This window comes from Rhinoderma darwinii, chromosome 3 (genome assembly GCF_050947455.1).
Source record: "Rhinoderma darwinii isolate aRhiDar2 chromosome 3, aRhiDar2.hap1, whole genome shotgun sequence".
Taxonomy (NCBI): domain Eukaryota; kingdom Metazoa; phylum Chordata; class Amphibia; order Anura; family Rhinodermatidae; genus Rhinoderma; species Rhinoderma darwinii.
In genome coordinates this window covers 109459784-109482539 of record NC_134689.1, presented here as the reverse complement: position 1 = coordinate 109482539, position 22756 = coordinate 109459784, and the positions used below count along the sequence as shown (strand labels likewise).

Below are 22756 nucleotides of genomic sequence, written 5' to 3'. Positions count from 1 at the left end.
ATCTAATCCCCTATAATGTCGTTGGCACAGAACCTGCATTCTTATTACGGGTGTATATTCCAGCATGCACAGCAACTCATTGTCTTTCTCCTGTGAACATATTACATGATCTATTGGGATTTAAATGGTGATTTATTCTTGTGCTGGATGTGTCAGTATCCACTCTGGTGTAACCCTTTCACGGCCAAGGACGGATGTAATATAACATGACATTAAACGCTTGCCGTGACTAGAATATAAGGGCATATAAGAATACAAGAGCATTTTATACTATGTGCCAAGTGCTTAACTTTATAACCTATATGGGTCTGGGGGTATAATGGGATTTTTTTAATTTTTTTCATGATCCAGGTGTTATTTGTTTATGTCAAAAGTATGAAAATTATCAAGGCAGAAAAATTCTTATTCGCTCTATTTTCCAGTTAGCAGGTAAAAGTTCTGTATATCAGAGGGTGTAGGCTGAAATCACCGAGTTCTGACCTGGACAAATAATGTGTTGGTCATACTGCAGCTCTGTGATGTGAGATAAATCCTCCCATTAGGTAAACCTGCACTTTGCCGAGGACGAGCAGTAGGTGAGATCAGTTTTAAAATAAAAAAATGAATATTGTTTGTTGAGCAGATCTGAGTTAAACAGGGGAACTTTAGTTTATCTACACACTGGTGAACAAAGTGTCTAATATTTGCTGCTGCCTTGTGAGCGTGCTTTATGGCGGTATAAAAACTGTACTTTTTTTTTATTTTTTTTTTTAAAACCTGTACTGGAGTTTTATTTTTTTTAAAGCTGTGCTGACATCTAGTGGAAAAATAATAATTTACTGTAGACCAGTTTTTATATTTTTAGACCGTTTTAAACATGTTGCCTTCTAGTTTTTATAATCCATTACGTGCAGAGGCCTAATATTCATTTTTAACCTTCTTTCTGGTAAAACATTTTTAGAGCAAAATTTACACTGCCTATCACAAATATGCAATGGGTGCACCAGGGAAAAACAGATTTACAGGTCCTCTTTAAAGGGGTATACCCAACTGAAACATTTATGGCATAGCTACGGGATGAGCCATAAATGTCTGATCGATGTGGATCCCAAAGTCGGGACCCGTAGCTATCTTCAGAAGGGGATGTGCGATGCTCTCTATATTCATTCCTATGAGAATTAAGGAAACCGACTATCGGGCCCCATGTACGTGACCATAAAAATCTGCAATTACAGACCCATTTACATCTATTGTCCACGGACGCCTTCTCGTTTATTTACGGGAAGGTGTCCGGGCCATAGGGCATGTCCTGTCTTTTGCGGTACACTTCTATCTATTGCTGTTTACTGGCCGTGCTCCCATAGTATGGCAGCACGGGCCGAAAATTCGGGCCGGTGGCTGTTGGTGGCCGGTCGTGCCCGTAATTTTGGCATGTGGTTACGGGCACGACCGTGTGCATGGGGCCTCAAGCGGACTGACAAGTGACCCCGGTTATAGAGATAGGTGAGGGTCCCAGATCTGGGACGCACATCAAACAGACATGTTTTAGCTGGGAGTAGTCCTTTTAAGGGCCTCATGTCAAGATGTCAAAATAAGTGGGCCATACACACCAGACAGGTTTCATGTTTTGAACAAAGCTGAAACAAGGATTCTGGTTGCTGAAGACTACTAGATTAGTTTTTATTTTAGACCTTCATCTGAGCATATAGAGTGGTCAGATTAAGGTCACGAGCATACGGTAAACCGGAGCACCATGTGCCAGTGTACAGTGCTCCATGCAATGGTTTGTTACTGGGTTACTCTTTCCTAGAAGGAGTGCTCCTAGGGGAGAATACCTTTTGTAATACACAATCCACTGGATCATGCCATCGTTTGTTTCCCTTTCTGTGGGATTTGTACAGAATGTAATATGAGCATGGGGCCAAACCTAAGTGCATGAGGCCAAACAAACGGGAAAATAAAATTGAGGCTTAACGGATCTTAATAGTCTATTGAGTTGATTGCTATTTGTCAGACGTGTGATTTTTGTTTTTGTGTTTTTTTTCTATGTTTTTCCCCCTGTATAGAATAGTGGAACGGACTACGATATTCTGAAATCAATAATAAGACTTTCAGGAATGTTTTTCTGATAAATTGTCGAGCGCAGAATACCCTACTGACAAACACCAGTTTAAACCGATTCAAACTCCTTTCAAAGTTAACATATTTTTAATGGTGATCAGTATTCTATAAAGATTGATATTGTGTGAAAATTACAGTTAGAAATAACATGGCTGGCCAAAGGAATGTTCTATATAAGATTATTTTGTGAATTAGCATGTGATTGGGCTTTATTAATAGAGCAATGATGCATTTGTCATTGAGTTAACATAGTTGCTGGTTTAAAGCCGTGCATGACAGATGTTTCCCAGGCTGGACTTGTCTGCTCAATGCTAGTAGTTTCTGTCAAGCTAGAATGTGCAATCTCTGTTAAAAAAAAAGGTAAAACATACGGAGCTCATCTATTTTGCATAAACGCGCATCCACGCTGTTTACCTGCATGAAGAAGGAAGTGTAAATGCTTGGTGTTAGGCCCCATGCACACAACCGTAAAAATGGCCGTAATTACGGGCCCATAGACTTCAATTGGCCACTGGTACCTTGGCACACTGGGCCGTTGAAAAATATAGAACATGTCCTATTTCAGGCTGCAATTATGGCATGGGCAGGCCCATAGAAGTCTATGAGGCTCCTGTAATTATGGGTGGCTACGTGTGTGCACCCATAATTATGGGAGCGTTGCTAGGCGGCGTCAGGAGATTATTCTAAAATTTAAAAGAGAAGCAGAGAAAATTGCGTCTGAGCGATCATTTGACCGTTTTAAGGGGTTTGGACATGATTGTGACATCATTTCCAGCCCCCCCCCCCTTTTTTTTTTTTTTTTACAGGGTCCATAAATATGGGTTAAAAACATGTGACAAAGGACCCGTATTTATGGCCAGTATTTACAGGAGGGAAAAAATACGGTCGAGTGCATGAGGCCTTAGACTTGTACAACAGAAAAACATTCTCAAGCTTATCTGGCAGTAAAAAAAAAAAATAATTGTAAGAAAACCAGTTTGTCTGCAGCTTTGCTTTGGGAAAGTGGGGGGATATTGGAATTTTCTTGGGTACTGTTTTGGTTGTATTGAAAAGCAGAAGGTAATACAATTTTTTTGATCTGATTTAAAAAAAGAAAAATACATTTTGTAATTTTTTTATGAATTGTGCCCATCCTGCAAAGTAGTTTCTCAACTAATTTGCTTTATAATACTACTATAATAGTATACTTTGGTTTATGAAGTCCATTTTGTGTTGCAGGCTGACAGCCAGGTGGACCAAATGAGGCAGCATTTCTATGAGGTGTCGCTGGAGTATGTTTTGAAAGTCCATGAAGTTCAAGAGAGAAAAATGTTTGAGTTTGTGGAGCCGGTAAGTTTATTGTGATGGATTATTATACAACTTTTAGATAATGGAGAATCTCTGATTTGTATTTCTATCTGTGTGTCATTAGCCATTTCTTGGTGGCCCTCATAAATATATAGCATTTTCAACTAATATCGGTTTTGCTTGACCTCTTCAACGTTTTCTGATCCTTGTGAATCCTAATCACTTATTGGTTCATTCTTGGAGTTCCTTTTATTAGGTTTTGATCCAGCAGGATACTCTAGTGATGTCTTAAGGGGGCACAGGCTGACAAAACGACTTCAATGGTTAATTATTTATTTATTTTTGGCCAATTCTGTTCTGCTGTGGGTCTGCATATATTTGTATATTTTCGTCTTCGGGCGTGTACTTAGAGATCATTTCCTATATTTGGTAAAGAAAAAAATGCAGAAGGAACATGGACCGAAGACACCACTAAAGTTGAACAAATCCCAGAAGAGGAAAGTGGAACATGTCCTCCTATGTCCTATGATGGGATATTTCAATGTTCAGACACGGATTGAAATAGATCAGGAACCTTAGGGATGTTGCAGTATTTTTTATACAGGGCACAAGACGCAATTCTTTCCGTCCTTTTTTTTTTTTTATATCAATCCAATTTTATTGATACGAACACCAAAATAAGATAACACATTGACATGCACATTTCAAGTTTTTCAACATCGTATACAATAATTACAGCATATCAGAAAACCCCCAACATACCCTCTCCCCCCCCCCCCCCCGCACAGCCCCCCACCATATCGCCACCAATTGTTTCCAATAACAGCTCTATTATCATGTTTCCCCTCCACCCCCTCTTTGCTCCAAACTCGGTCACCTCCAATTCCTCAGATGACTCTTGCCCTTAGGCTACTCAGTTCAGGTGACAGCACCTCAGGACAAGCCAACCATCTGCTCCATTGTTTATCAAAAAAAATTTCCGTGCCCCTTTTCGAAAATATCTTATGCTCCCTCAGGATATTATGATTCAACATTCCTACAATTTCCCTCATCCCTGGTGGCTTCGCGTCCAGCCAGTGTTTAGCAATGCATTTCCTCGTCTGATATAATATTTTTGCAATTGCCAGACTTGCCATTCTGTCACTCTCCACTTCCCCCACCGCTCCCAACAACATAACTTTAGGGTCTGCCGCCAATTCCCGACCATACACCTGCTTTATCAGATCCAATATTCCCCCCCCATAGGGTCCTCAGGGCCTCACATGTCAAAAACATATGAAATATGTCCGCCTTCTCCTCCGTGCACATAGGACATTTAGCGTCCGCTCTAATACCCATCTGTTTTAATACCCACGGGGTGCGGTACACTCTATGTATCAAGAAGAGTTGGGATCTCCTCTGCATCAGACTGAGTGATAAGTGACATGTGGACGCTAATATCTCCTCCCACTCCTCTTCGGTCAATGGACCGATATCCTGTTCCCATTTCTCTTTTACCAGCACCATCGGGTCTCCCAGGTGTTTGGACAGCAAGCTCCTGTATGCCATTGAGATCAGGCCTTTGGTCGTGTCTGCCCGTCCCACATATTCTAGGACCCCCAGAGCACAAACCGTCAGGTCCACCACATGCGCCTGTAGGGCATGACGGATCTGCAAATATTGGTAAAACATACTGTGCTCCAGTGGAAATAGGTCTTTCAGCTGCTGAAATGATCTCAGCACGTTATCATCATACAGGTGTTGTAATCACCTAACCCCTGCCAACTCCCATTTTTGCATGCCCTCTAATTGATACAATTCCCACAGGACCGGATTATGCCATAAGGGAGTATATTTGGTACACATTCCCACTCCCAAGATCTGTTTGCATTGCCAACATACTTTATGTATCAGGAGTAATGTTGGTTTAGCACTCGCCAATCTCTTAAAGGTATGCGCTTCCAGGCCCTCTAGTGGGTTGAGTCCTTCCCCCAAGTATGACAATAAGCGTGCGCTAGAACCCCATGTCTCTGTGTCCTCCCACCCCTTAAACTGTTGGCTCTGAGCGGCCAGGTAATATATCCAGGCATTTGGCAGCGCGTCCCCCCCTTCATCTTTAGGCAATTGCAGTTTCGCCAATTTAATCCTCGGAACCCCTTTATCCCAGACCAGATCCCGAAAGAGATTGTGCAATCGTCTGAACCAGTGTTTAGGTATCCATACTGGGGAGTTATGAAGGATATATAAAACTTGAGGCATAAGGATCATCTTGATTAGATTAGTCCTCCCCAGAGCAGAGAGCGGGAGCCTGTTCCAGGCGTCCACCTTTATATTTAACCTTGGGCAGCATTGGTAAAACATTCAAAGACATATAGTCTTGAACCCTAGCCGTCACCTTAACCCCTAGGTACGTAAATTCAGAGACTATCGGAACCCGGGGTCCCACTCCAGTATCCACAATGTTTACCGGGTCAAGTGGCATAAGAGCAGACTTGGTCCAGTTAATATTTAATCCCGAGAACACCCCAAACCTTGTGATCGTGTCCATTACTACCTCCAGAGTGTTCTCCGTATCTGTCATATATATTAAAATATCATCTGCATATAGCGAAATTTTTTCCTCCAGTTCCCCATATTGCAAGCCCCGAATGCGCTCCTCCTGTCTTATGAGACAAGCCAGTGCTTCCACCGCCAAGGCAAACAGCAATGGTGACAGTGGGCACCCCTGGCGCGTACCCCGGGCCAGCGAAAACTTTTCGGACAATGCACCATTCACCCGTATGCGGGCTGTAGGGGCCACATACAGCAACTGTACCCACTTCGCGAAGTTAGGCCCGAATCCCATCTTTTCTATTACCCGCCATAGGTACCCCCATTCTACACAATCGAACGCTTTCGCGGCATCTAACGTTAGCACAGCCCTTCCTCCCTGAACGTCCGGTGTCGCCTGAAGATTTATAAACAGCCGCCTGAGGTTGACAGCCGTCGATTTGGAGGGCATGAACCCCGATTGGTCTTCATGCACAACATGCTGTACCACCCTATTTAGCCGCAGCACTAGTACCTTTGCCAAAATCTTAACATCCGATGTCAGCAAGTATCTGGAGCCCGAGGCTGCCTGCCTTCCCACTGCTAGCCACCGGCGTCTGGCCTGCTGCAGATCCGTTCGCACGAGGGGTTCGTGCAAATCTCTCCAGCCTGTCTGCTGCTTCAGACCGCATGTGTCTGCTCCTGCATTCAGTTTCCTCGGCGCCATCTTGACTTCCCGGACTCGCCAGCGGCGTTTTTTGCTTTTTGGATCGTGTCATTGCAGCTGTGCTAAGCGGTATCGACTCCTCCAGCTTCCCAGCCTCCAGGTCGGTAAGTATTACCAGGTAAATCAGGGATAATCCGTACTTTCAGGATGGACACAGCGGGAGCTCCAGCTACACACGTCCGCTTACATCTGCTGCTAGGCCACGCCCCTCAATTCTTTCCGTCTTTAGGGAGCATGGTAGCTCTAATTGCTTTTTCTTGTCACCGGAGAATTTTTTATTGTCATGGAAGTAGTGTTAACCATTAAAGGTCATTGTAATGCAGGAAGAACTGCTGAATGTTTTTTACATGTGGCTTAGATTTTACGTTCACATGGATTTAGAGTTGAAGATCCTCTTCTTCTACCCATTTCCTGTTCACACAAGGGAACGCTCTGGTTTAAACTAGTACACAACAGCGATATAAATAGATTTACCAAGGCCATTAATTCTTAGTATATGTTTCCGGTTACTTGTGCGGAGATCAGTAAACAGACATTCCATTGAGATTTTCCTTGTAAACACTTTATAAGCGTTTTTTTTTGTTTTTTTTACATTAAAGTGATATGAACAAATAAGTCCACTTAAAATGAGGGGTGCTTTTTAACAGACGTTCTTCCCAGGTGGAAGGCCCATGGGAAAACGGGGGCTGAACGCCTCCAAACATCTGCCCATTGGTTCCAATGGGAAAAATGGTGTTTCGTTCCCACAGGGTGTTTTTTACGCGACCATTTGTAAAAACGCCCCGTAAAAAAGAAGTGCATGTCACTACTTGAAAAACGTCTCCAAAAACGTCTCATTGTCTCAGTAGAAAAATGGCTCCAAAGACGGCCGTAAAAAACGCATCAAAAGACGCTTGATGCATTAAAAATGGCTGAAAATCAGAGGCTGTTTTCCCTTGAAAACAGCACCGTATTTTACAGCCGTTTTTTGTTTAGCGTGTGCACATACCCTTAAAGGTGTTTTCCCACAACAGCTTTCGATTTTTTTTTTTATGGGTTTTTAGAAAAAAAAAAAATCAGTTGGTGTACAAACATGGAGATCATTTTCAAACCCTGGTCCCAGAGGACCAAGTGACCACACGTGTGCGCTGACACTTAAAAAAATAAAGTGAGGCGCATGTTTACGCTGCTGTTTGTTGTTTATTTTTAAAAAGTTATTTTTGATTGTAAGAGCACACGCATGCAACACTTTCACATTGTGTTTTTTTTTGTTTTTTTTTGGATCAGTCAGGGTTTCTCACGTAATAAAATATTTTTATAGTGAAACGCATTTAAAGTGTGCGCTACTTTTTATTGTACTATGGACAGTTACTCCTCCTTCGTCCCCCACTCACAAGTATCTATAACTTGCCTGAATGTGCTGGCGCTTGCCGTTCTTATAATGCATTATATCAATCAGACTTCCAACATGGGCAGACGAGGAGTAGGTTGCTATTAATTCTATTGTATTCCTCCTAGTGTGTTTATGGTGCGTTACAGGCTCTTGAAATCTTCCCTATGACAAATGCAGAAAGGGGAAGAGGTTACAGCCCCGTAGGTGGCATTCACCTTACAGCTCCGGCTGACCGAGTAATCTGAGCCGCACAATGCAGCCTGTAATTGCGTCGCCAGTCTGTGTATTTCTGACATGAGTGAATGCATTTCAATGGAACTCGGCAGCAATTGCCCCATTTCATGTTTATGTAGTCCCAGCCTTAGGGCTCATTCACACCATAAAGCCACGTGCACAGACCCTGTATACAAGCATTCAGTCCCTACTGGTCGGTAATATGAACCCGTAAGCACTAAATGTTCTGCAGTTTGGTGCTCCTGTAATACCGCAGGCGATGCTGCATGTCCGAATATTTTTTTTAATTATTTTTACTGGTACGTACAGGAGTAATACAAAAAAAAATCTGTGTAAACTTGATGGTACAGTATGGGCCCATAGTGGGGTATAGGTGAAGTAGAAATCAATATATGGTTTTCCTTTATCACCAATAATCCATTTGTTTCTCATTTGTGCTCCACCCTCCATATTTTACTTAGTTCTTAAATGAACGGTACGTACATAAACGGTATTGTTTTTTCATACTCTTTTTCAGCTGCTCGCCTTTTTGCAAGGACTCTTCACATTTTACCATCATGGCTATGAGCTGGCCAAAGACTTCAGTGACTTCAAGACACAGCTCACCATCAGTATCCAGAATGTAAGGAGTACATAGCTTTAAAAATGTTCTTGTTTTACATGTTGTTAGGCATGGCCTCATAGAAGAATGCACCTGTGTTTTAGATATATTACATTATTCATTTGCAGAAGGCTGGTTAACCACACCACCGGGAATTTACACTCAAAGTGGTACTCCAATTTAAGACATTTATTGCATATCCACAGGACTCGGGTACCGCCTTACCCCCCCCCCCCCACACCACAGTGAGGCGACCCCTGTGTCCAGACGCAGAATCAATGGAGGGGTGGATAGGTGCAGGCCGCGCGGATATCTCCAGATTGGGGGGGGTCACCATTTCTCAGTTGATTCTGCGCCTGGACACTGGTCGCCTTACTGGGCTGGGGGTGACGTGCGACATGGGTCCCGTGGATATGCCATAAATGTCTCATGTGCGAATATCCCTTTAAGTTTATCTAAATCCATGAATACTACTGCTCAGTCCAACAAAAGATATTTAAAATTTTCTGTTATATTGGCCAAATATCCCACGTAAAAGCCAGATCAACAGCTGAATGGGGATTTTGAAAGTGACCATTATATTCATAAATCTGCTCGGAAAAGAAAAAAATAAATGTTTTCCCATTCTTTTTGGCAGGCTATAAAAAGTGCATTACTTTAAGGCCTCATTTACACGAGCGTAATATACGCGCGTGCTTTTCACGCGTGTCGTACGCACCTATATTACTCTATGGGGGCATGCAGACAGTCCGTGAGTTTTGCTCAGCGTGAGTGCGCTGAAAAAAACAAGACATGTTCTATAAATCTGCGTTTTTCGCGCATCACGCACCCATTGAAGTCAATGGGTGCGTGAAAACCACGAAGGTCGCACGGAAGCACTTCCGTGCGAACTGCGTGATTCGCGCAAGAGCTGTCAAACTGAATGTAAACAGAAAAGCACCACGTGCTTTTCTGTTTACAAACATCCGAACGGAGTGTCTTACAGATGACCGAACCGAAGTTTACCGGGTTCGGCCGAACTTGTTTTGACCGAACCCGGCAGGAGAGAGTCACTGTGCAGGGTGCTGAAAGAGTTAAACTGGTTCAGCACCCTGGACAGTGACTTCCGATTCCAATATACGTGAACGTGTAAAAAAAAAAAGAAGTTCTGACTTACCGATAACTCCCGGCTTCTTCCTCCAGTCTGACCTCCCAGGATGACAATTCAGTCCAAGTGACAGCTGCAGCCAATCACAAGCCAAGCACAGGCTGCAGCGGTCACATGGACTGCCGCGTCATCAGGGGAGGTGGGGCCAGATGTCAAGAGAGGCGCGTCACCAAGGACACGTCACCAAGGCAACGGCCGGGAAGTTCTCGGTAAGTACGAACCTCTTTTTTTTTTAAACAGGTTACTCGATATGGTGATCGGAATGCACTGTCGAGGGTGCTGAAAGAGTTACTGCCGATCAGTTAACTCTTTCAGCACCATGGACAGTGACTGACGTCGGCTAGCCTCATCTCTATGATGGCGGCTGCGCGAAAATCACGCAGCCGAGCATCATACACGGATGACACACGGAGCTGTCAAGTGCCTTTTTCGCACGCAAAACGCTGCGTTTTTTACGCGCGCAAAACGCACACGCTCGTGTAAATCAGGCCTAAAGCATTTTGAAATCTTTGTATATAATAATTTTTTTTTAAAGTCCCCTGGTAATAGAATTGTAAAAGAGAATTCTATTGATCTTCGTAAATACTTCAAGATCTTTTTCATTAGATTAAGAACAAGAGTACATTGAAGGTTTGTTTGTTATATTTTATAGACTAGAGATCGTTTTGAAGGAACAAGGTCCGAGGTGGAGGCGCTGATGAAAAAGATGACTGAAAACCCTCATGAACAACAAACTTTGAGTCCTTACACAATGGAGGGTTACCTGTATATACAGGAGAAGAGTAAGTAAAGCTTGAAACATCCAAATGTAACCCAATAACTAGCAAGTGTTTTTTTTTGGGTGACTAAGGCTATGTTCACACGGGGTCTTTTGCCGAGTTTTTTGACGCGGAAACCGCGTCGCAAAACTCGGCAGAAACGGTCCGAGAACGCCTCCCATTGATTTTAATGGGAGGCGTCGGCGTCTTTTTCCCGTGAGCAGTAAAACTGCCTCGCGGGAAAAAGAAGCGACATGCCCTATCTTCGGGCGCTTCCGCCTCTGACCTCCCATTGACTTCAATGGGAGGCAGGAGAAAGCGTATATCTCGCTGTTTTATGCCCGCGGCGCTCAATGGCCGCGGGCGAAAAACGGCGCGATAATTGCCGCGAAAATCGGCGTGCAGGGAGAGGAATATCTGCCTCAAAGTTCCAAACGGAATTTTGAGGCAGATATTCCTCCCCCAAAATACTCCGTGTGAACATAGCCTAATAAAGCAGGCTTGGAGCAGAAATATTCTGCATTTATTAGCATTTACCTTACTCATACAGGGAATGGTTGCCAATAAAGTCATTTTTCTTTTTTTGGCACTCTAATGTCCCACTAGGACACTTTGTGATATGTTGTTTGTTTTATGTTACAGGAATGTATTCAGCTCTGTTCCAGTCGGAAACTTGATTTAAATCAATGTTTGCACTGTATTTGATGGTATATGTTAGGCTTCGTTCACATCTGTGTTGTGGCATCCGTTTTAGGGCATGTTCACATCAGCATTGGTTTCCGTTGAGGGGTTCAGTCGGACCTTTCTGTCAGAGGAACGCCTTAACGGAAAGGCAAACAGAAACCATAGGTTCCGCTTGCATTACCTTTGATTTCAATGAGGGGTGTGGGTCTGGGTGAGGAGACCCCCCCCCCCCACCATTGCTGAAACGAAGGTGTAGAAACTCAGCTGAGCGCCCTGTACTATCAGCTGTGATCAACGCTCATCGTCTGCCTGAAGAAGGCTCTCACACACTCTGTTCTAAAAGATAAAATATAGGTTTACTCATGGCACGTCTCTTAAGTGGGGAAAGCTACGTAAAACTCTGTCTACAATGAATGTGGCAGAAGTTCAGATTTTCACATTCTGTTTGTTTTTGAGCTCCACACACACATATAGGTCTGATGCATGAATGTCAGAGAACTGCACGTATTCAAGGGTTTCTATTTGTCTTTGCACTTTTAGAATATGCTGATCGTAGATGTTTCATTTTTTAGCAACTAACTCTTAATGGTTCATTGTAACAATTGAACCATAATGTTGGAGCGTTGCATGCTTCTCTTATTCTAAAATAGTCTGTTGAGCTCTGCTGTTTAAGGATAACTTCTCCATGTTTTGATGAGACCTTTCCATTTGTTTGTTGGGTGGCACATGTTCTTGATAACATTTTAGATAGTTAAAATATTGATACATGTTACTGCTTACAAACATATTACAACTTCCCCCGACAAGAAGTATCTTTTTATTACCCCCTAACCAGAGGTTTCCGTTTCCATCACCATTGATTTCAATGGTGACGCATCCGGTGCCCGTGGTTTCCGTTTTTCCCTGTTGTGCCACCGAACCCTGTCGTTTTGCCAGAAGCAATAGCGTAGTCGACTATTCTATTGCTTCCGGCAAAACGACGGGTCCGGTGCACAACAGAGACAAACGGAAACCACAGGCATCGGATCCGTCACCATTGAAATCAATGGTGATGGAAACGGAAAGCTCCGGTTTCCGTTCCTGTCAGTTTGTGTCTGTTCAGGGTCCCGTTCTGACGGAAAGCTCCGACAGAACGTCAGAACGGGAGCCCAACGCAGATGTGAACAGAGCCTGACTGGTATTTTCCCATTTGAACACCAGACTACCTATAAATGTAACCCAACAATTTTGCTTGTTACTTTTGGGAACTGTCAAATACCGCCTTGACCGCTTGTTTGAGGTCCTATAATGCAGTGGGACTGTGTTAGTCTTCAGTGCCTGGTGTAAAGACATAACCTAAAATGTAAGCACATAGACAGTTTTTTGTATTTATCCCATTTATATAATGACCTTTTCCAGTTGACACGGCCTAGTTTATGCCATTAAAAATACAACTGGTCCCTAAAAAAACCAAAAACCCCTCATACGGCTAAGTAGACAAAAAAAATGACAAAAATAAATGATGGGTTCCAAAATGCTTAGAGAAGAATAAACTCTTCAATCGTATGACGCTGAGGACCAGTAGAGCCGTAACTCAAGAGCAGTGGGAGGGGTTGGGTTACATCAGAAAAGCAGGACACTTCTTAGTTGGCACGTGAGGATTAAAAGTTAATTTCCCTGTGGCTTGCCCCGTGATCGCTGGTATAATTAAACTTGTCTCCGCTACTCCTTTCTAGTGGTGTTGGCAGTATTGGGGTTGCAAAAGTCGTGGCAGACTACCTATAAGTGTGAAGGTTCAATCCCACAACAATAACTAGAAAATAAGTATAAAATGCCTTGTTCCCAAGATATTTTTACCTGTACTCCATCTGGGCTTCCTTGTTATTCTTAGTTGCCCTTGGTGCCATCCAGAAGATGTGCACCATTAAAGAGAACCTTTCACCTCCCCATACATGTGCAACATGTAATGGGCAGGGCTGCACAAACCCTGGCGCACTTTACATATTTATTTATATATCGGGGCCGTTATATTTGAGGCCCGATATTTAAATAACCTCCTGAACTGTCAATGGGGCATGTACCGGAAATGGGGCATCTTACTATGGCTGTAACACTGTCAAATCAGACATGGACAGTGCCACAGCAAGAGCGAGGAGAGCATGTGCGCACGCACGCTCTCACTCTCCAGATTTCAAGATTCATCTTCCGCCGAACTGGCAAGGGGGCGTGTCACTGCTATGGACAGTGTAAGAGCTGTGGAGAGAACCGTGCGCTCTCATCAGTCTTGTATTGTCTGCCGATCTGGCAAGGGAGCGAGTCTCTGCTACGGACAGTGTAAGCACTCCACAGCACTTACACTGTCCGTAGCAGTGACATTCCCCCTTGCCAGTTCGGGTGAAAAGACTGATCTTCACACACACACGCTCTCGCTCTTGCTATGGCACTGTCCATACCAGATTGTACAGTGTCACAGCCATAGTAACACACCCCCTTGCCAGTACACGCCCCGTTGACTGTTCAGAGCGTGTACTAGCAAGGGGGCGTGTTACTATGGCTGTGACACTGTCCAATTCAATATGGACAGTTTTATAGCAAGAGCGAGGATAGAGGAGAGAGTGTGCGCGCTTGCGCGTGCACGCTCTCACTCTTCAGGTTTCAAGATCAGTCTTCTGCCGAACTGGCAAGGGGGTGTGTCACTGCTACGGACAGTGTTTGAGCTGTGGAGAGGAGCGCGCGCGTGCGCTCTCTCATCTCTTCAGCTCTTGCGAGAGATCAGTCTTGTACTTTGTCTGCCGAACAGGCAAGGGGGGGTGTTTCTGCTACGGACAGTGCAAGCGCTCCCCAGCGCTTACACTGTCCGTAGCAGTGACACGCCCCTTGCCAGTTCGGCAGAAGACTGATCTTGAAAGCTGAAGCGTGCGTGCGTGCGCTCGCACACACCCTCCTCTATCCTCGCTCTTGCTGTAACACTGTCCATATCTGATTGGACAGTGTCACAGCCATAGTAGCATGCCCCCTTTCCAGTACACGCCCCATTGACTGTTCAGGGGGTTATTTAAATATCGGGCGCCAAATATAACGGCACCGATCTCTAAATAACGGAGGAAGGTAGAAAATTTTTTTTAAAGTGCCCCAGGGTTTGTTCAGCCCTGCCCATTACGTTCTGCACATGTATTGGGAGGTGAAAGGTTCCCTTTAAGAGGAAATAATTGCGCAGTAAGCACCGTCCCCTATAAGGTGCTATTGATATAATAATAGCGCAGCTTCTGGGCATGCGCACTGATGAGCCCGTCATCCTACTCAAAACACTGTGTACTAGGCGGCTGCCGGCATGTGCATAAGCACAGTGAATTCAGACTGATATATGCATCCCTGTAGTGTGTTGAACACTTTTTTTGTTTTTTTCTTGGAGTCCGGCTGCAGTGTAACATGATACCAGTGTAGTGATTTTCCCGCCAGAGCCTGTCTCTGCATTTGCCCATGGAGAGATAAGAAGTTAGGAAAATCTTTTCTCTTATTTGGGAATATCTTTAAGTCCAGAGAGCCAGCAGTCATGTGTGGGCAGGATGTTGCCCACCCTGCAGGATGTTAGCCCACCCCCTTACTAGGAAGTTCAATGGAGCGCTTCACAGAAGTAGAGGAGCCAGAAAAGGGGTAGGTAAGTATTTTTACTACATAAATCATGCTAGCCTGTTTGATGATCATCTAACCTCAGCTAGCTTATTTTTAAAAACCCCTTTTTAAAAAACAAAAAAATGTAATACATTCACAGGCATGAACTGCATTTCTTAAAAAAACAAAAACCTTTAGGTACGTCAATATACTCTTGCCCAACTCGAGAGTCTCCGGTACCAGCTTCTTCTGGGGCTCATCACCTCTCTCTGAATCATTGCCTTCTCTGTATCCTGATTACCTAATTAGTATTCTTAAACCATAATCGGTACAAATAATTTTTTTGAAAAAACATTTATTAAAAACAAAAGTCTTACTCTATAAATCTGTATCCCCTTTCTTTATTAAAAAACGTACAGGTTATGTGTGAACTCAGGGTCCCTCCGAACGCTACAATCCTTAATCGATTTTGTTGTTCATTTCTAAAATCTTATACCCCAGTCACATCCCACTTCTAATCATGTAACGCACGACATTTAATCCTAACCGACAACTTCTTTTCCTGTGTGACCAATTAGATATTAAAGTTATGTTGGAAGGTTTTAAGATCTGAATCATCAAAACTTGAGTTTGGCAGGAGTATCTTATCAATATTTTTATCACGAAATTATTATTTATTTTAAAGCTCCTTAACGATGAGTGACGGATATATCCATCACAAGCAGGTGCAAGTTCCCACATCGTGACTGATATATCAATCCCTCTGATCTCGTGGGTACTACCACTGTACCACGAGATCAGCGGCAGGAGCATGGCTGTTATATACTCCTGTCGGCATTAGAGAGCACTCAGATCGTGACAGTTTAACCCCTTAAAAAACGCGGTCAATAGTGATTGCGGCATCTAATGCGTTTGACAGAGGGTGCTCCCTCTGTTGCCCCATCGGCACACCCGAAACGTGATTGCGGGGTGCCAATGGGTTTCCATGGCAACCGCGGGCCTAGCAAAGGCCCCCAGGTCTTCCTTCAGCAACTGCCTATTAGGCCATGCCAGAGGCATAGCCTAATAAATTGCCTGTCAGTTCTACACTGACAGGCTATAATGCTTTGGTATACTTAGTATACCAAAGCATTATATCTGCAATCAGAAGATCGCAAAGTAATGTCCCCTAGCGGGACAAATTAGTTTTTTTAAAACCGTTAAATAAAGTTTTATGAAAAAATAAAATAAGATTACAGATAAAATAAAACAACTTTGTTTCCATAAAGTGGTTTTATTTAGGAAGTGTAAAAAGAAAATTAACACAAACACATATATGGTATCGCCGCAATCATAACGACTCGAACACTGAAGTGAATACATTAATTAAAGCACGTAGTCCAAAAATTACGCCAAAATGTGGGTTTTTGTTATTTTAATTTTTTGTGGGGGAATGGAAAAAAGTTAATCAAGAAGTCCCGTGTATCCCAAAATAGAACCAATGAAAACGACGTCTTGTCCTGCAATAACCAAGTCCACATATGGCTACATCAAAGGAAATATAAATAAGTTATGGCTCTTGGAACTCGACAGTGGAAAAACAAAAAATAATCCTTGGTCATTAAGGCCAAAAAAAGACCTGGTCATTAAGGGGTTAAAGCGGCACTGTACATATGCAAAAGGGTTTAAGCCTATAACAACAAGTACAATAAACATGATCTTAATGATTGACAGACTGGTACAGATGGAGAGGGCCCACAATCTACGTATCTCCAATTTCTGCCTGTACCTTTTGTGAATGTGATGAAAACTTTTAGGGTAAGGCCAGATGTGGTAGACTTGCTGCAGAATTTTCAACAAAAATCTGCAGCAATCTACAGTACAATACAAGTGGACGGATTTTGGAAACCCCATCCACATATAGCAAAAAACATGGAAATCTGAGAATGCTCTGGATTTTAACCACAGGTTTTACTCTTTGCAACACATAGGGTAAAATCCACACCAAAATCGACATGAAAAAATGCAGATTTTACTGTAGATTCATTGCGGATTTGCCGCTGACTCAGTGGCAGAAACCTCTGGCCTTACCCTCAAAGGTTTCTGGCTTGCGGAAAAGTTTTTGGAGCTTGTGGATGTTCGTAGAGCTTTTTATACCTGTAGATTCCGCTGGATGGAGGTGAAATGAAAGTTTCAGTAATAGCGAAGTTGCAATGTTAGCCGTTAGCCGTAGCAGCAGAATTACATCCTGTGGAAGATCTTATGTGAAAAGCCTATAAAGCTTCAACTAAAGTAAACGCAAATTGAGCACGAGGTTTTATACTAGTATTTTTATTACATGTTATGGTTTTGCGAAGATCTTATTGTGTGACTATTATAAGGACTGGGAAAGCATGTTCAGATTTGAGCTTGTCATTTATCCCTATTTGGACAACGAAAAAGAAAGCTTATGGTTGAATGTGGCAGTTGCAAAAAATGATGCCCCTCTAACAACGCAAAATTTTCCAGTAGAAAACAATCGCTTGTTTATATTTAGTGTCTATAACTAGTTACAGAATTAATTGGATTGCACACAAACAATTGTGGTGAGGAAACCTACACTTTCTTTATTCAGACTGTTTTTACTAATCTAGATTTATCACTTCATTGCAGGACACTTTGGGACATCTTGGGTCAAACATTACTGCACCTATCAGCGGGATACAAAGCAAATCACCATTGTCCCATTTGACCAGAAGTCTGGGGGTAAAGTGGTAAGTTAAAGTGTAGCTTCATTATCTAGATTTTTCCAAATTATATGTTTATATATTGGGTATAAAGAGCTAATACTGTACGCCTCATCTTTCATTTAGCCCAAATTTAAAGGGGCTCTGTCACCACATTGTAAGTGCCCTATCTCTTACATAATGTGATCGGCGCTGTAATGTAGATCACAGCAGTGGTTTTTATTTCGAAAAACGATCAATTTTGACGGAGTTATGACCTATTTTAGATTTATGCTAATTCGTTTCATACTAGACAACTGGGCGTGTTTTTGCTTTTTGACAGAGCCTCTTTAAAGGGAGATTCAAAAACCTAAAATTTTGCCAAAGCCATTAAAGAGGTATTACAATCTTAGAAATTTATGGCCTCTCCACAGGAGAGGCTATAAATGTCTAAAACGTGTGGGTCCCACCTCTTTGGCACACACCTATCTCGAGAACAGGGGTGCCCCGCTGCCCGTTTACCCTCAGGAGATTGGAAATAAATGATGAGGAGGCAACGCATGCTTGCTCGGCGAATAGCCGTAACTCCCGTAAAAGTAAATGGAGTCACCCATGTCTGGACACCTCTCTAGTCATTCTCCGCCTGGACGGGTGGCCACCTCGCCACATGGGTCGGGGGTAGCCCCACTCTTCATATAGTTTCGAGTCCTACCTCTGGATTTCCCTTATATATCTGAGATGGGAATACCCATTTAACAGGTTATGCAATGTTTATGGTCTTTTCAGCACCACCAAAATCTTATCTGCCATGGATTAAACCTGAAGCTCAGAGTGCTATGTTAACTTGCTTAACATGCGCAGTGATATGGCTGACGACCGCAGCATGCACTCAGGTGTTGCTTGCTCTATTACATGGTGCTTGCCTTATCCTTTAGAGCTGCACCCATGGATATAAGATCGTTGGCCAGTCCCGACCAAATCAGCAAGTTCGATATATGGCATTCTGAACACGGCACACCTTGTCTGTGCGTCCCTTGGTCCCGGATCAGGTCAGCAGGAAGATTTCCTAGATGGTAGAAATAGCTCTGGATGGGAATTTTATAATAAAGCTAGATCATTGCAATCCAATGTTTTAATATCCATTCATTAGAAATTTAATTTGGAAAGGTTTCTCCAACAAAATACATAGAGGGGTGCAAATACACACTTCACCTCTTGCATGGTACAGCACTGCACTAAGCAAATAAACTCTAGAGGAAAAAAAACATTAAGAATGATATTTATTGCTAACTGGTTTCCTGCCCTGTATCACTGTATATGAACTCCAGAGCATTTCCATACCAATGACAAGTCTGCTTAGTTATGCCGGGATACAGGCGTGTAGGATTTATCACTGCAGATGTAGGCAGACTTGTCATATGAGTATGGGAACATTCTCTGAAAACCCCTATGGGAAATGTAATGCCGGTTATTTCCTGTTAGCCACTTTTAGATAAGCACAAGTAAAGAAACTAATAGTAACTTGGACTTAGCCGGATTTTTAACAACTTTACCGAAGACCATTGAACGGCTTCTATTTACACCTAATTTTGTCCAGTGCCGTGATATATTTTACATCGAAGACGGAGATGTTAACAAACCATAAATCCAGAGAAAAATAGTTAGTGTGCGTTAGAGCATATTGCATTTTCTTGTGTGAGCCTCACATTTCTAGAAAGCATAACAGTCCATGGCTGCCTAAGGCTTCATGCACACGACCGTGCAAGTATTTACTGTCCGTAAATACTGCACGGACGGGCCGTGGTTTATGCTCACAGTAATAAGTATAGGAGCAGGGTCCGTTAATGAAAAAAATAGGACATGTCCTATTTTTTGCGGGTCATTACTACGTCCCGGACAAACACCCATAAATATACGGGAAGGTGACCGATAGAAATAAATGGGTCATTATTTTATCCACAATTATGGATCTGTAATTGCGGGAAAAAATTACGGTCATGTGCTTGAGGCCTAACTGTGTGATATATAGCTAATGTTGAAGAACCCAAACTTTCCACCCCATCTACTATTGCTCTATAAGAAGTCATACATTTAAAAACTCTGCCTATTATTCCAAAAAACTGAAGACAAACCTCCGCAAATACGTTTCTCATTTCACTAGTCCTCATAGTCCATGTATTTATATACACTACTTGCTTGTGACACCATGATGTCTGTCCACTGAAAGCACATTTCCTATATTTTGTCTTTTTCTCAACAGTTGTTGACCAGTCAATTTTTGGAAAATTCATGTTATTCTGTGTTATGTCAGAGTTTCATATTAATTATATTATATATATATTTTTTTTTAATGTGTTTAGAATATAAATATAGATTGTAATTCTAAACATTATTAGAAACAATGGAAGACATGGACATCAGACTCAGCAGTTTGTGTCGTCTTTTTGACCTTAGGGAGAGGAAGAAGTTGTGTTCCTGAAGTCCTGCATACGAAGGAAAACGGACTCTATTGAGAAGAGGTTTTGCTTCGATGTTGAACTTGTTGATCGGTAAGTGTAATGTGTGTGTGGGAGGTCATGATGCGGTGTCAGATACTTAGGTCCCATGTACACGACAGTATCTTCATCTATCCTGAAATACTGTCCGTAAATACGGATCAGTAGGCATCCGTATTTCATCCATATATACGGAGGGGTGTCCGTATTCCATCCATATATACGGATCCTTACAAAAAGAGGGAGGTTGCAAATGATGTTCTCAACATGTTGCCTAGCAATGCTTCAGTAAATACGGACGGTATATGGACGCACATCAGTAGCCATCCGCATTTATGGAAGCTCCCGTAGACTTCTATGGGAGAGTCCTTGCCGTAATTACTGACAAGAATAGGACAGGTTCTATCATGTTTTTTTCAGAACCTTGAACCCATCAGTAAAAATACTGAGAGTAGTCAGTGGCCAATAGAAATTAATGGGTCCCTAATTACTGCCAGTAATTACTGATGAAAAATACTGTCGTGTGCATGGGGCCTTACACTTATAAATGTCCACCTTTTTATCATCCTAATTTATAGGTCTAAATTTTTGTGCTGAATAATTTCTCAATATATCGTTATAGCGGTCTGAGCTTAGCTTTTCTGATCCAGAGATCCAAATGCCCTGCGTACACTTAGATTTAAAGGGGCAGGCCACTTTCTACTAAAATGCCTTAAACTTCTGTGTTAAGACTCGGGCACCCTTAACTACCACCATTGATTACTCCTGTGCTGCATTTGAAGGTGCCCTGCTCTAGAGGTGCAAACTGTGGATGGTGGCGGTGTTCCTGTCCTTACCGGTCATGTGATTTTTACCCACATGACCGCGTGGCTACCTGCAACAGCCACTAGAGGAAGCAAGTAATCCGGGCCGGCCGAGGACAGTCATCCACATTTGCAGGACGTCCTTTTCTGATTTAAGGGCCAAATTTTCAGTAGGTATAACCCACAAATAAGTTGATTAAAAGGGTTTCAAGTTTTATATAAAGAAAAGTCTAATCCTTGTATAATCAAAAGTTATGCAGAATATAGTCTCATTACTCGGTGAATGAAAACATTTCTTATTTACATTAAGCAGTGGTAAACCTGTTGTGATATTATACTACTCTCACTGGAGAGAGTTTTGATACACTGTGCCTAGCCATGCACCTAGTGGGACGTACAGATGTGTGTGTAGTACATGTTCAAGGTAGGTTTTCAGCTATTGAATGAAAATGTTTTTACTCAATGACAGCAAGTAGAGATCTTGTAACCTTATGAATTGATACAAAGCTTTTTTTTTTTTTTTTCCTTCTACAGTAAAATTTCTTTGAGACGACTGCCCAAAATTGCAGTGAAAAATAGTCTTGATATGTGTATATATACCCCATCCCGTGGTTAAATTTGAAAGACCTATGTATTTATTTCAACCGTAGTATTTGTGTACACCATGTTCCAAATTATTATGCACATTGGATTTAAGTGTCATAAACATTGAATTATTAGTTTTTCAATTAAACTCGGATTGTATTGTGTCTTAGGGCTCTTTGGATCATTGTAATCAATCTCAGACACCTGTGATAATTAGTTTGCCAGGTGTGCCCAATCAAAGGAAACTACTTAAGAAGGACGTTCCACATTATTAAGCAGGCCACAGGTTTCAAGCAATATGGGAAAGAAAAAGGATCTCTCTGCTGCCGAAAAGCGTGAAATAGTGCAATACCTTAGACAAGGTATGAAAACATTGGATATTTCAAGAAAACTTAGGCGTGATCATCGTACTGTGAAAAGATTTGTGGCTGATTCAGAGCACAGACGGGTTCGTTCAGATAAGGGCATAATGAGGAAGGTTTCTGCCAGACAAATTAATAGGCAAAGCAGCAAACAGGATTTGAAGCCGCTGGTGCCTCTGGAGTCCCGCAAACCTCAAGGTGTAGGATCCTCCAGAGGTTTGCAAGTGTGCATAAAGCTATTATTCGGCCACCCCTAAACAATGCTCACATGCAGAAACGGTTGCAGTGGGCTCAGAAATCCATGAAGACTAATTTTCAAACCGTGTTGTTTACTGATGGGTGCCGTGCAACCCTGGATGGTCCAGATGAATGGTTGGTGAATGGCCACCATGTCCCAACAAGGCTGCGACGTCAGCAAGGAGGTGGCGGAGTCATGTTTTGGGCTGGAATCATGGAGAGAGAGCTGGTAAGTACCTTTAGGGTCCCCGACGGTGTGAAAATGTCCTCTGCAAATTCGTAGAGTTTATGACTGACCACTTTCTTCCGTGGTACAAAAAGAACCGTGCCTTCCGTAGCAAAATTATCTTCATGCATGACAATGCACCATCTCATGCTGCAAAGAATACCTCTGTGTCATTGGCTGCTATGGGCATAAAAGGAGAGAAACTCATGGTGTGGCCCCCATGTTCCCCTGACCTCAACCCTATTGAGAACCTTTGGAGCATCCTCAAGCAAAATATCTATGAGGGTGGGAGGTAGTTCACATCAAAACAGAAGCTCTGGGAGGCTATTCTGACATCCTGCATAGATATTCAAGC

At 42.6% G+C, this 22756-nt stretch overlaps 1 protein-coding gene across 1 annotated transcript in view; it reads left to right on the top strand.

Moving 5' to 3' along the window:
* Positions 1–22756, top strand: part of ARHGAP26 (Rho GTPase activating protein 26) — a 467460-nt gene that overhangs the window by 125825 nt on the left and 318879 nt on the right. Inside the window, exons 6-10 of the mRNA XM_075856546.1 lie at positions 3319–3429; positions 8746–8850; positions 10629–10758; positions 17641–17741; positions 20148–20242. Coding sequence (XP_075712661.1) covers positions 3319–3429; positions 8746–8850; positions 10629–10758; positions 17641–17741; positions 20148–20242 — 542 coding nt within the window. The remainder of the gene's footprint in view (positions 1–3318; positions 3430–8745; positions 8851–10628; positions 10759–17640; positions 17742–20147; positions 20243–22756) is intronic.